Source organism: Rhinoderma darwinii, chromosome 3 (assembly GCF_050947455.1).
Source record: "Rhinoderma darwinii isolate aRhiDar2 chromosome 3, aRhiDar2.hap1, whole genome shotgun sequence".
NCBI lineage: Eukaryota > Metazoa > Chordata > Amphibia > Anura > Rhinodermatidae > Rhinoderma > Rhinoderma darwinii.
The window spans coordinates 36,266,261-36,279,920 of record NC_134689.1 but is presented as its reverse complement, the minus strand read 5'-3'; the positions used below and the strand labels follow the sequence as shown (position 1 = coordinate 36,279,920).

The 13,660-nt window shown below is 38.6% G+C and overlaps 1 protein-coding gene across 28 annotated transcripts in view; it reads left to right on the top strand.

Moving 5' to 3' along the window:
• LOC142748889 (protocadherin gamma-C5-like) overlaps positions 1-13,660 on the top strand; it is a 352,928-nt gene that overhangs the window by 291,785 nt on the left and 47,483 nt on the right. The window contains exon 1 of one of the 28 annotated variants that reach the window (XM_075856244.1): positions 2,130-4,649. The exons of 26 other annotated variants lie outside the window; for them this stretch is intronic. In XM_075856244.1, coding sequence (XP_075712359.1) covers positions 2,226-4,649 — 2,424 coding nt within the window. In that variant the 5' untranslated portion in view covers positions 2,130-2,225. Of the gene's footprint in view, positions 1-2,129; positions 4,650-9,745; positions 12,272-13,660 lie in introns of those variants that run through there. One more of the 28 variants, XM_075856234.1, reaches the window with a different exon arrangement.

Genomic DNA, 13,660 nt, shown 5'->3' with positions numbered 1-13,660 from the left:
ATCACTTTCAATTGGGCAGCATTTGTATGCTCTATGACACTAAATGGGGAGGTGCGTCCCAACACAGGGTTAGGCACCATTCAATGTAGGACCAACACTCGTAAAACAAGCATAAGTTCATAATTATTGTTGGAAAAGGAAGATTTAGATACATGAAATACATGGAGATTTACTAAGCTAAAGGCGCCAGAATTCTGTCTCAATTTGTACATGCCTTGTCCCAGATTAATTATGTGTTTTAGACACTTTTTGGTCTTCACTAGACAGTCTTAAAAAGTGTCTAGAAAGGGGAGTGCGACTTAGCAAAAAGGGGGTGTAACTTAAATTATGCCCAAATTGTGCCAAAATTTTGACACAAAATATTGGTTTAAATTAAGCCAAGCAAGAAGGGGCGTAAAGAAGAGAAAATTGTCTAATATGTCTAGCAAAATGTGCCAAATTTATCATACAGCATGCACCACTGAGATAAATTTGGTTCATCTTCTGCATACTTTGTCTAGTCCTAAGCTGTTAAAGTTTTAGACAGTAATAATAAATCTGCCCAGTAATGTTTTGTTTTTCAAAACTTGACACCTTAAAGCTTGATACCTTCTTGCAGCGTATTATATACCTTCAATAACAGTTACCTACTTTGTTTAACTTAAAAAATTTGAAAAATCTTTTGGGTGGTGTAACTGGTAAATGTTTCTTAGCAGGTCGTTTTTGGACTTGATTCATGTCTGTTCCAAAAGTGTTACTGCCCATATACAAAATTAAACGGAATAACTGGAATATTTTTAATAAGTTTAAAGTGAAATCTGCATCTATTACTTTTGTCGAAGCAGCACTATCTCAGTGGAACCATTCTTCTCCAGTTTCTGGACTATTGGTCTACTTGAAGGCAGACATTCCAGTACTTGTCCTTCTAGAGGAGACACAGCTACAACAGAGTGTATTGGGTGAATAAAACTCAAAGCTTTACATAGTGTAGTGTCTATAATCAAAGCACAACTTAAAGAGGCTCTGTCACAAGTTTATAAGTTCCCTATCTCCTACCTAATCTGATAGGCGCTTTAATGTAGATGACAACAGTGGTTTTTGTTTAGAAAAACGATTATTTTTAAGTAAGTTATGAACAATTTTAGATTTATGCTAATTAGTTCTTAATGACCAAGTGGGCGTTGTAAAGAGAAGTGTATGATGCTGACCAATCAGCGTCATACACTTCTCTTCATTCATGCCCAGCTTGTTTCACTGCACAGCGTGATCTCGCGAGAGCACGCTGTGACAGGACTTCCTCCCACAGGTTCTTCATTGGAGCCATGGAAGACTGAACAGGCATCGCCTCCAGCCGCTGCAGATTCAGATAAATGTCCTGGCACAGCTGGAGGCGATGTCTGTTGACTCTTCCATCGCTCCAGTGAAGTAACTGTGGGAGGAAGTCCCGTCAGAGCGTGATCTCGCAAGATCACACTGTGCAGTGAAACAAGCTGGGCTGGAATGAAGAGAAGTGTATGATGCTGATTGGTCAGCATCATACACTTCTCTTTACAATGCCCACTTGGTAAAAAGTAAAAAAACGCCTACTTGCTCATTAAGAACTAATTAGCATAAATGTAAAATTGTTCATAACTTGCTAAAAAAATCATCGTTTTTCAAAATAAAAACCACTGTTGTTATCTACATTATAGCGCCGATCTTATTATGTAGGAGATAGGGCACTTGTAATCTGGTGACAGAGCCCGTTTATCTAGGTATCAATCAGTCCTAGTTTAGGGGACTGATGTACAGTATATCGATTTTAATTTCTAATAATAAACTAGGGTTCAGTATTATTCAGTACAAATATCTTCTTGGGTATTATTCAGCATAATGGTTTTCACTATAAACAACTTTATATTCAAATATATTAAAATTACTTTATATTTTGATATTATAATATATTTTATACTACTATTTTGCTAAAAGTTTCAAGTATTATATGATAGTATTAAGCCTGTCAGTGACGCTGCAGTTCCCCATACACACCTCAGAGCGCCGCTGTTCACCAATAAGGAAAATAAACTACAATTCCAGAATCACCTCCATGATGCAGACAGTGTTCAACTGCAATAAGAAACACACAGCATTTCAGAATAGGATGTGCTGGGTATAGGACTCATAAAGAAGGATTTCATTACTTCTATAACAAGTGGATTATAAATATAACAAGGAATTTCACCATTATATTCCTGGTAAGAAGAAGGATGGCTGGATTACAACTACAGGAAGGACAATCAATGCAAAGACTCAGATGGCAAGTAATATTTCCCTTCTTATTTTCCTGGCTGTGTCATTCAGTCTCTGGTCAGATTCATTATTCCATAAATGAAGAATTAAGAAAAGGTTCTATTGTTGGAGATTTAGGAAAGGATCTTGAATTAAATGTTAAGGAGCTCTCCAGAAGAAAATTACGTATTGTGTCTGGAGTCTCTGAGAAATATTTCAGTATAAATCTGGATAATGGAAACCTATACATTGCTGATAGGATAGACAGGGAGACATTGTGCAGAGCTGCAGATCATTGTGTCCTTACATTTGATGTTGTGGTGGAAAATCCACTGAATGTCTTCAATGTTAAGATTGATATTCAGGATATAAATGACAATTCTCCAAAATTTATCCATGACACTGTTAGAATAGAAATGAGTGAATCTACCTCCCCAGGAAGAAGATTTCTCTTACAAAATGCAGAAGATTTAGACATAGGTATTAATTCTCTGATAAGCTACAGACTCAGTGTAAACCATTATTTTGCTCTTGAAGAGGTCAGCAGTGATGGCAGTGTATTTCCAGAGCTTATACTAGAGAAACCTCTAGACCGAGAGACACAAAACAAGCATGAACTCATTCTAACAGCTTCTGATGGTGGAAATCCTGTACAGACAGGCACTGCCATCATTAATATCATCATCAATGATATCAATGATAATTCTCCAGTATTTACACAGGATGTATATAAAGTAAGTGTTAGGGAAAATATACCGGTGAATTCTACAATTCTGCAAGTCAGTGCAAGTGATGAAGATGAAGGTGTCAATGCACAGATCACATATTCATTCAGAACCACAGCAAGTGATATTCTACAGTCCTTTACTATAAACCCTGATAATGGAGAGATTAAAACCAAAGGACATTTAGATTATGAAGTGTCAAGGTTTTATGAAATTTCAGTGCAAGCAGAAGATGGTGGAGGCCTTGCAGCCAAAGCCAAGGTTTTAATAGAAATCATAGATGAGAATGACAATGCTCCTGAGATATCTATAACCTCATCATCAGATCTTATTCCGGAGGATTCTGCCCCTGGAACTGTGGTGGCTCTGATTAAAGTTCATGATCGGGACTCAGGGGAAAATGGTGATGTCCAATGTATAATAACAGAAGATTTACCATTTAAGTTAATCTTATCAGCAAGTAATTTTTATAAAATTGTTACAAAAAGTAGTTTAGATAGAGAAAAGATCCCATCCTACAACATCACAATACAAGCCTCAGACAAAGGTTCTCTTGAAATGACTTCTAGAAAAGTTATTCGGCTTGATGTATCAGATGTCAATGACAATGCCCCAGTGTTCGAGAAATTGCTCTATACTGCATTTATAACAGAAAATAATTCACCAGGAGCTTCAATATTCAGTATTCAAGCAAGAGATATGGACAGTGAAGACAATGCTAAGATTACTTATGCTATAATGATTAAAGGTAATGAAGAAGATCCCCTGTCTTCGTACATCTCCATGAATCCAGTAACAGGGGTTATCTATGCTCAAAGGTCATTTGATTTTGAGAAACATAGGGAATTTAATATCCAGATCATTGCTAGAGACAATGGATCTCCATCTCTGAACAGCAGTACAACATTGAGAATATGTATAGTGGACCAGAACGATAATTCACCTGTCATTCTGTACCCATCACCAGTGGTCGATAGCTCAACATTTGAGATGGTTCCTTGGACCTCTGAACAAGGCTCCTTAGTATCTAAAGTGGTGGCAGTGGACGCTGACTCTGGACACAATGCCTGGTTGTCTTACTTTCTACAATCTTCAGAACCATCACTCTTCACCATTGACCAACACACAGGAGAGATCAGGACATCATGTATATTTCATGAAAGAGACATCATGAAACATTTAATTGTGATTCTAGTAAAAGACAATGGGATTCCCTCCCGCTCAGCTTCAGTCTCTCTAAACATGGTGATTGCTGATCATTTTCATCAGGTCCTTCCTGAGCTGAACAGTCAGTCTAACAAAGAAGAATCTCAGTCCAACCTACAATTCTACTTGGTAATAGCCTTGGCATTGATTTCCTTTCTCTTCATGCTGACTGTGATTATTGCAGTTGTCTCCAAATATAAAGAGTCCAAATCTTCTTCTTCATTTGGATCCATGAGTACAAGTCTATATCCACAGGTAGACCCCAGATTTATTTCACAATTCAACAATGGAACATTACCTCTGCCATATTCATATGATGTTTGTGTAACTCTAGACCCAAGTGAGAGGGAATTTGCTTTTCTTAAACCCCAACACAATGTTCCTGTGGAAAGTCTAATAGATGCTGATGATTCTGGGATTGGGAATGAAACTTTGAAGAACTCTTCACCTGCAGAAAACCTCATATTGCAGGTATGTTTCATGTATACTTAGTAATCTATCTAGCATATTAAACATCTCCATCCAGAAATATTAAATATTAGTTCCCAAACTAATATCTCAATATATATAAATGGCATTTGTTGAATTAATTATTAAATGGGCATTGTGTTTTGTTATTTTAAGCCTTAAAACCATCAATGGTATCATTTCACTGAGACACAAATATATTATTTATCCTTCTGGGCCTTTCACATCTTCAGCATTTTCCCTGCACAGCAGGTTTCCAGGAGCACCGCTGCACAGGGAAAAACTAAAGGTCCCTTTACACAGGCCAATAATCCGGCAATCGAGCGTTCATGCGCTCGTTCCCGATCGTTGCCCTATGTTCATTAGCTGATTGAATCTATTATGAGGCCAAAAAAATGGTCACTAGTCGGCAGCCCATCTCCGTGTGTAAACAGGGGATGTGCTGCTGACATGATGCAAGTGCATGGGAATGAGCAATCGTATTAACTATCATTCGTCTCCATCTATTAACAATCGTTGATCCGTGTGAATAGAGCTAACAAGCGCCGATCAATGTGCTGTATCGTCGATTGGAGCTCGTTTTTCCGGCAAGTATCAAGCTGCGTAAAAGGAACCTCTAGCTAGCACTGAAGCTACGTTCCAGGATTGGTTGGGATCTCACTAATCAACAAGTGATGGAATATCCTAGCGACAGACAATCACTTGTAGTGTGAAAACAGGAAAACTACTTTAAAAAGGTAAAATTGTCTTCCAGGGCAGTCCTAGATGGATACCTATATTAATAATTCTAGTACATAACATGATATACATTTTTATTAATATTGTTGTTGGTTTATACAACCTTCTATTATACTTTTTGTTTACATTTAAAAAAAAAAAAGAATTCCTTTAACCCTTTAGTGCCCGCCCATTAGCGTTTTTAAGGCGCTGCATCAGAATAAATAAACAGAGCAGGGAGCCGTTAAAGCTCCCTGCTCTCAGCTACCGGAGGTAGCTGAGAGAATGGAGCAGCCCTGCTCGAACAGGTGAAATCGATATCAGTATCGATCTCACCCGTTTAACCCCTTAGATGCGGCGCTAAATAGTGAGCGCCGTGTCTGAGTGGATTTGTAGAGAGGGAGGGAGCTCCATCTCTCACCCCACCAGCATCCTTCGTGTGATCGCAGAGTGCTGGTGTCTTCTATGGCAGCCGGGGGCCTAATAAAGTCCCCCTGGCCTGACACTAGTTAATGTCTGCTAGGCCATGCCAGAGACATGGCCTAGCAGATGCCTGTCCATTTTACAGGGGGGGATGTATGGCGCTATCTTCAGGGGGGCTGTGTGGCGCTATAGGGGGGCTATATAGTGCTATCTACAGGGGTCAGTATGGTGCTATCTACAGGAGGCTATATGGTGCTATCTATAGGGGGGCTGTATGGCGCTAACTACACGGGGGCTATCCGGCACTATCTACAGGGGGCTGTATGGCGCCATCTACAGGTGTCTGTATGACACTATCTACAGGTGGGCTGTATCGCACTATCTACAGGGGAGGCAGTATGGCACTATCTACAAATGGATGGTGTGGTGCGCTATCTACAGGAGGGCTGTATGGTGCTATCTACAGGGGGAAGTGGTGTGGGACTATCTACAAGGGGGGCTGCATGGCACTGTCTACAAGGAGGGCACTATCTACAAAGGGGGCTGTATAGCACTGTCTACAGGGGGCTGTATGGCAGAACCTACGGGGGGCACTATCTACAGGGGGGCTGTGTGTGGCACCCAGGGGAGGGGGGGCCAGTCAAAAGTTTGCTACGGGGCCCAGACTTTCCTATGTACACCCCTGCATGTATCAGTGTCAGAATTTACATATAATTGTACTTGCTGTAATAGTTTTAAGGGGTTTTCCAGAAAATAACATTCGCCACAATAATGACCGACAGAACCCCCTTATTGTTCATTACAAGGAAGGGGATGCAATGCTTGTTGAAATGCACTGGGCACTTTACTGTAGCACTTCCATGTTCCTGTGGGTATTGAAGTGCCTGTGCCAGGGTTGAGAGTGAGCTGCAGTAACAGATACAGACACATGGATGAGAGTAGCACTGAGTTGGGTACTGCAAGCCTTTTAATCTCCGCTGGTTTGGGGGCAGTACCTGGGGGGGGGTGTCAGACCTTATACGATCACATATTGACATCTATGTTCCATTTACAAGCCAGAAACCACTTTAAGCATAATATTTTATTGTAGGGAACATTGCAACATGAGGTCTAAAATGAAAGTAGAGGTGCACTGGTGTTTTAGCGGAAAACATTATTTATAAATTTCCGGTAGTAGCTTGTATAACTAATATAGGTGCGACTTTATATACTGTATGTTGTTAACAATAGTTATCCAGAATAGTGTGCATGTTTCTTGAAATTCCTACTTTGCAGGAGTTGACTTCCTGTGGTACTTGTGGTTTAATGTCAATTATTAATGCTAGAGCTGCATGGGCTACATGGCTCATTCCTGTCTGGGCCATGGCTATTAAATGCATTCATGGCACTGCAACCATGTTATAGGATGACAAAAAAGAAAAAAGCCTCCAGCTCACCTTGTTTGCTAGTTCATTAGGGTTACCCCGCACGGATCCTCGTGTCGGTTCACGATGATATACAGCAGCGAAAAAGAAAAAAGTGGATCCAGCGTGGATGCGTTTAAAATGGAAACTTGTTCCAAGTTTATTTGGTCAAAAAAATCTAAAAGAATAGGACTTGATTAAAGGTGTAGAATCCTGAAGTGTAAGGAAAGATATCCGATGTAGAAAGAAGCCTACGCGTTTCTGACGCTTCCTGCGTCCTTAGTCATGGCTGATAATGAGTCATTTTAAACGCATCCACGCTGGATCCACTTTTTTCTTTTTCGCTGCATGTTATAGGATATTGTAATTTTTACAGGCTTCTGTTAAGCCATGCCAGAGGCACGTCTTAACATAGACAGACAGAAGGCACCCCCCGATCATGTTGTGGCGGCGCCAATGAGCTGCCTCTTTTCAACACCTCAGATGCTGCAGCATTTGAGGGATTAAACAATCAGGAACAGCGTGAGCGCTGTTCCTGGTCGTTAATCCCGGGTGTCAGCTGTAAAACACAGCTAACACACGCAGCGTATGGAGCGCGCTCAGCCCGTGAGCGCGCTCCATACTTCCCTATAACGTTTATCACGTACATGTATGTGATAATGCGCCAAGGGGTTATGGATGTGTTATCATTACATGTACAGGACATATTATGAATAAGGTTTAAAAGATCATTTATGAAACAATTGATAAGAAATAAACATTATTAATATATAACTTCCTCCAAAATCAGTTTCAAATCGCGTTGTCAGTTGGATATAGTTTTTGGAATCATATTTTGGAGTAAAACATCATAATCGTGCAATAATTAAATGGATACATGTTTTAGAAGACTTTGCATAAAGGTAATATTTTTGTGATAAAGTTTAAGCTCTCAATTATCTAATGTAGTGATAAAAGTTTCAGACACGCAATCTACTTGTATTGTTTCTTTTTGTGGGGTTGATATCTTTGTGAGTCTTGAGTGTTTTGGGTATTTCAAATCTTGTTGAAAACTGCTTTATAAATACGATTCTTTCAGCATCAATTTATGGTAGAATTGGAATGTTTCATTTTATATTTTTATTTTTTTATTTCCATTTTTAAAAGGACAGTAAACCTAGAATTGAATGATGAAAACAACCCAATTTAAAACTTGGACACAATATTTTTCAGTCTCCAGAAATTTCTGAATGTTCCAGAAACAGATTTGCTGAGAACATACCCTTCTGTTGGGTGGTAGATAGCTAAGTGGTGGGGCTTGGCCAAAGTGTAAGGCTTAGGGCTCGTGGTCTATTGCAGTAAAGACATTGGGTGAGGATTCCTGGTGCAGACTTTTAAATTTGAGCCAGAGGGTGATCTGAGCTTGTGTCCACACACATACAAACATGACCTGCACTATTGAAGCTGGTAAGGATAAGGATATTGATTTGGACAGTAATTTGGATTTGCACAGTGCCCTGATGATGATATTTAACCAGTAGAACACAGAGCATTGAATAATATCAATAGGACACAAGAGCAGAGGGATTCACAATATTTAGGACTGTTACTTCAACAATAATAAAATTTAGTAAACCATCGAAACAAACTATTTTTAAATTCCTCGTGTATACTCAAGAGCCTATTAAATTATATTGTTTTTTTAAATACCTAATTAGGTTACCTATTAAGAGACTGTGTAATGTGTCATTTCTCCTGTGGTGGCGCTGCAGGGAAATTAATCACTTGCTGCTGAGTTCTCTAGCGATTAGAGCTGATCGTTGAGACTTTCAGAAACAGGACAACCTATGAACAACTTATTGTCTGGTGAACTTGTAACAAAAAGGGATTATCCAAAGTAGACAAATACTTGAACTGATGATCGTTATGATATACTAACGATGAATTTCATTCAAAGAACAATCACTAACAAAATATAAACTTACAATTTAAATATTGGACAGTGCATCATGTGTGTTGTACGTTACATCTTCCTAATATTAGAGGCATTCTTTGCTAAAAGAGATTGAAAATCAGAAGACGTTGTAGTTATTTATAATTAAATATTATTTGTGGAAATTAAGTCAATGGGATTAAACGTAAAATGTACAAAATGATTTGATTCTAGATTTTAAAACTCTGCCACACCTTACCAGACATTATTATGGTACTACAGTTTTTAGGATAAATAGTTTTAATGGATATGACAAAAATTAAAGAGGGTTCAGCCATGTCCAGGAAACTTCTTAGCTATCTTTCATTAAAATAGATCTCCAACTACTAAAGGTAAATTTATAACTAAATATATTAAAAGTATTTTTTACTACTGACCATATTTTACTAGTTCATATATTTATATGTGTACTCAAAAAGTAGTATGTATCAGAACATGACACTGATGCTGTAGTTCCCCATATACGCCTCAGAGCGCCGCTGTTCACCAATAAGGAAAATATTGTACAAATCCAGAATCACCTCCATGATGCAGACAGTGTTCAACTGCAAGAAGAAATACACAGCATTTCACACTAGGATTTGCTGGGGACAGGACTCATAAAGAAGGGATTTTTGGGGTTTTTATCTTGATTATAAATATAACAAGGAATTGCACCATTATATTTCTGGTAAAGAAGGAGGATGGCTGGATTACAACTGCAGGAAGGACAATCAATGCAAAGACTCAGATGGCAAGTAATATTTCCCTTCTTATTTTCCTGGCTGTGTCAGTCAGTCTCTGGTCAGATTCATTATTCCATTAATGAAGAATTAAGAAAAGGATCTATTGTTGGAGATTTAGGAAAGGATCTTGAATTAAATGTTAAGGAGCTCTCCAGAAGAAAATTACGTATTGTGTCTGGAGTCTCTGAGAAATATTTCAGTATAAATCTGGATAATGGAAACCTATACATTGCTGATAGGATAGACAGGGAGACATTGTGTGAAGCTTCAGATGATTGTGTCCTTACATTTGATGCTGTGATGGAAAACCCACTAAATGTCTTCAATATTAAGATTGATATTCAGGATATAAATGACAATCCACCTACATTTATCCATGACAAGATTAGAATGGAAATGAGTGAATCAACCTCCCCAGGACGAAGGTTTGTTTTGCAAAGAGCTGAAGATGTGGACATCGGTATTAATTCTCTGATAAGCTACAGACTCAGTGTAAACCAGTATTTTGCTCTTGGAGAGAAGGTCAGCAGTGATGGCAGTGTATTTCCAGAGCTTATACTAGAGAAACTTCTAGACCGAGAGACACAAAACAAGCATGAACTCATTCTAACAGCTTCTGATGGTGGAAATCCTGTACAGACAGGCACTGCCATCATTAATATCATCATCACTGATATCAATGATAATTCTCCAGTATTTACACAGGATGTATATAAAGTAAGTGTTAGGGAAAATATACCAGTGAATTCTACAATTCTGCAGGTCAGTGCAAGTGATGAAGATGAAGGTGTCAATGCAAAAATCACATATTCATTCAGTACCACAGCCAATAATATTCTTCTGGTTTTCAATATCGATTACAAAAATGGAGAAATTAGAACAAGTAAACACTTAGATTATGAAATGACAAAATATTATGAAATTTCTGTACAAGCAGAAGATGGAGGAAGTTTAGCAGCTCATGCTAAGATTTTGTTAGAAATCATAGACATAAATGACAATGCTCCTGAGATATCTATAACCTCGTCATCAGATCTTATTCCTGAGGATTCTGACCCTGGAACTGTGGTGGCTCTGATTAAAGTTCTTGATCGGGACTCAGGAGAAAATGGTGAGGTCCAATGTATAATAGAAGGGGATTTACCATTTGAGTTAATATCATCAACAGGAAACTTTTATAAAATTGTTACAAAAAGTAGTCTAGATAGAGAAAAGATCCCATCCTACAACATCACAATACAAGCCTCAGACAAAGGTTCTCCTGAAATGACTTCTAGAAAAGTTATTCGGCTTGATGTATCAGATGTCAATGACAATGCACCAGTGTTTGATAAATTGGTTCACACTGCATTTATACCAGAAAATAATTTACCAGGATCTTCAATATTCAGTATTCAAGCAAGAGATATGGACAGTGAAGACAATGCTAAGATTATATATTCTATAATGACTGGTAGTAATGAAGAAGATCCCCTGTCTTCTTATATCTCCATGAATCCAGTAACTGGGGTCATCTACGCTCAACGGTCATTTGATTATGAGAAGCATAAGGAATTTAATATCCAGATCATTGCCAGAGACAATGGATCTCCGTCTCTGAACAGCAGTACAACATTGAGAATATGTATAGTAGACCAGAATGATAATTCACCTGTCATTCTGTACCCATCACCAGAGGTCGATAGCCAAACATTTGAGATGGTTCCTTGGACCTCTGAACAAGGCTCTTTAGTATGTAAAGTGGTGGCAGTGGACGCTGACTCTGGACACAATGCCTGGTTGTCTTACTTTCTACAATCTTCAGAACCAACACTCTTCACCATTGACCAGCACACCGGAGAGATCAGGACATCACGTGTGTTTCAAGAAAGAGACATAATGAAACATGGAATTGTGGTTCTAGTAAAAGACAATGGGATTCCCACCCGCTCAGCTTCAGTCTCTCTGTACATGGTGATTGCTGATCATTTTCATCAGGTCCTTCCTGAGCTGAGCAGTCAGTCTAACAAAGAAGAATCTCAGTCCAACCTACAATTCTACTTGGTAATAGCCTTGGCATTGATTTCCTTTCTCTTCATGCTGACTGTGATTATTGCAGTTGTCTCCAAATATAAAGAGTCCAAATCTTCTTCTTCATTTGGATCCATGAGTACAAGTCTATATCCACAGGTAGACCCCAGATTTATTTCACAATTCAACAATGGAACATTACCTCTGCCATATTCATATGATGTTTGTGTAACTCTAGACCCAAGTGAGAGGGAATTTGCTTTTCTTAAACCTCAACACAATGTTCCTGTGGAAAGTCTAATAGATGCTGATGACTCAGGGATTGGAAATGAAACTCTAAAGAATTCTTCACGTTTAGAAAATCTCATATCGCAGGTATGTTTCATGTTTAGTTAGTTATTCATCTAGCATATTAAACATGTCCATCCAGAAATATTAAATATTAGTTCCAAACTAATATCTCAATTTATAAATGACTGGCATAGGTTGATGTTTTTTATTATTTTAAGTCTAAAAACCTCAATGACAGGGTAAAATGTATAACCCACAAGACATTGCCAACCGTTTTAGAGACTTATATGCCATACTATGTTATTTTTGAGACCCCTTTACATCTACTCCTAGTCAAGATGATACACAGCAGTTCTTACGTCAAGTTAAAATCCCTAAACTTACTCCTACACAATTGGTTTCTCTTAATGCACTGAGATTGAAATTATCCAGGCCGTCAAATCTCTCCCAGCTGGGAAATCCCCGGGTCCAGATGGGTTGGTAACTGAATACTATGAAACTTTTCAGCATCTTCTACCTACACATCTATGCAGAGTTTTCCAGAAAGCAATAGATACTGGGAAGTGACCCTGTAGGCCAGCTTATGCCACTTTTATTTCGACACCACACTATATGATACTGATGATTAGTAACTGTGTATGGTTAATTGTATACTGTATGACAGTACACCACATAGGGGCATCAACAGTAAGGACTGCACAGGGCACCATCCGATGCAGGACCGGCCCTTGTGAAACAAACATAATAAATGTCAGAAAAGGAATATTAAGATGCATGATATACATGGTGGGGAGATTTACTAAGCTAAATGCGGCAGAAGTCTCGCTCAATTTGTGCCAAAACTTTAGCAAAGTGCATAACTTGCGCGAGATTTACTTTCTCAGCCTCACTAGACAGTTTTTAAAAGTTTTTTTTTTTAAAAAAAGTAGTGTGACTTTGGGAAAAGGCTTAATATGTGTCTAAATTGAATTGCACTTGAATTTTGGCACAAAATTTTGGTCTAAAATAAGCCAACCATGAGGTGGAGTAAGGAACAGAAAAGTGTCGAACATGTTTAGCAAGATGTGCCAAATTTATCATACAGGGTGTGCAACTGTGATAATTTTTTGATCCATGACTATTCTAAAAGTGTTACCAATATACAGTAGTCAACATAATAATAGGAATATTTTTAATAAGTGTAATGTGAAGTCTGAATCTATTACTTGGTGTAGAAGCAGCACTATCTCAGCGGAAACGTTCTTCTCCATTTTCAGGATTATTGTCCTACATGAAGGTAGACAGAATTCCAGTACTTGTCCTTCTAGATGAGATACAGCTATAACAGAGGGGGTTTCTTAAACGGGTTTTCCCAGTGAGAAACAATTGATGGCCTATCCTTAGGATAGGCCGTCACCATCTGATCGGTGGGGGTCCGACTCTTGGAACCCCCTGCCGATCAGCTGGTTTGAAGGGACCAGTTCTGCTTCCCCT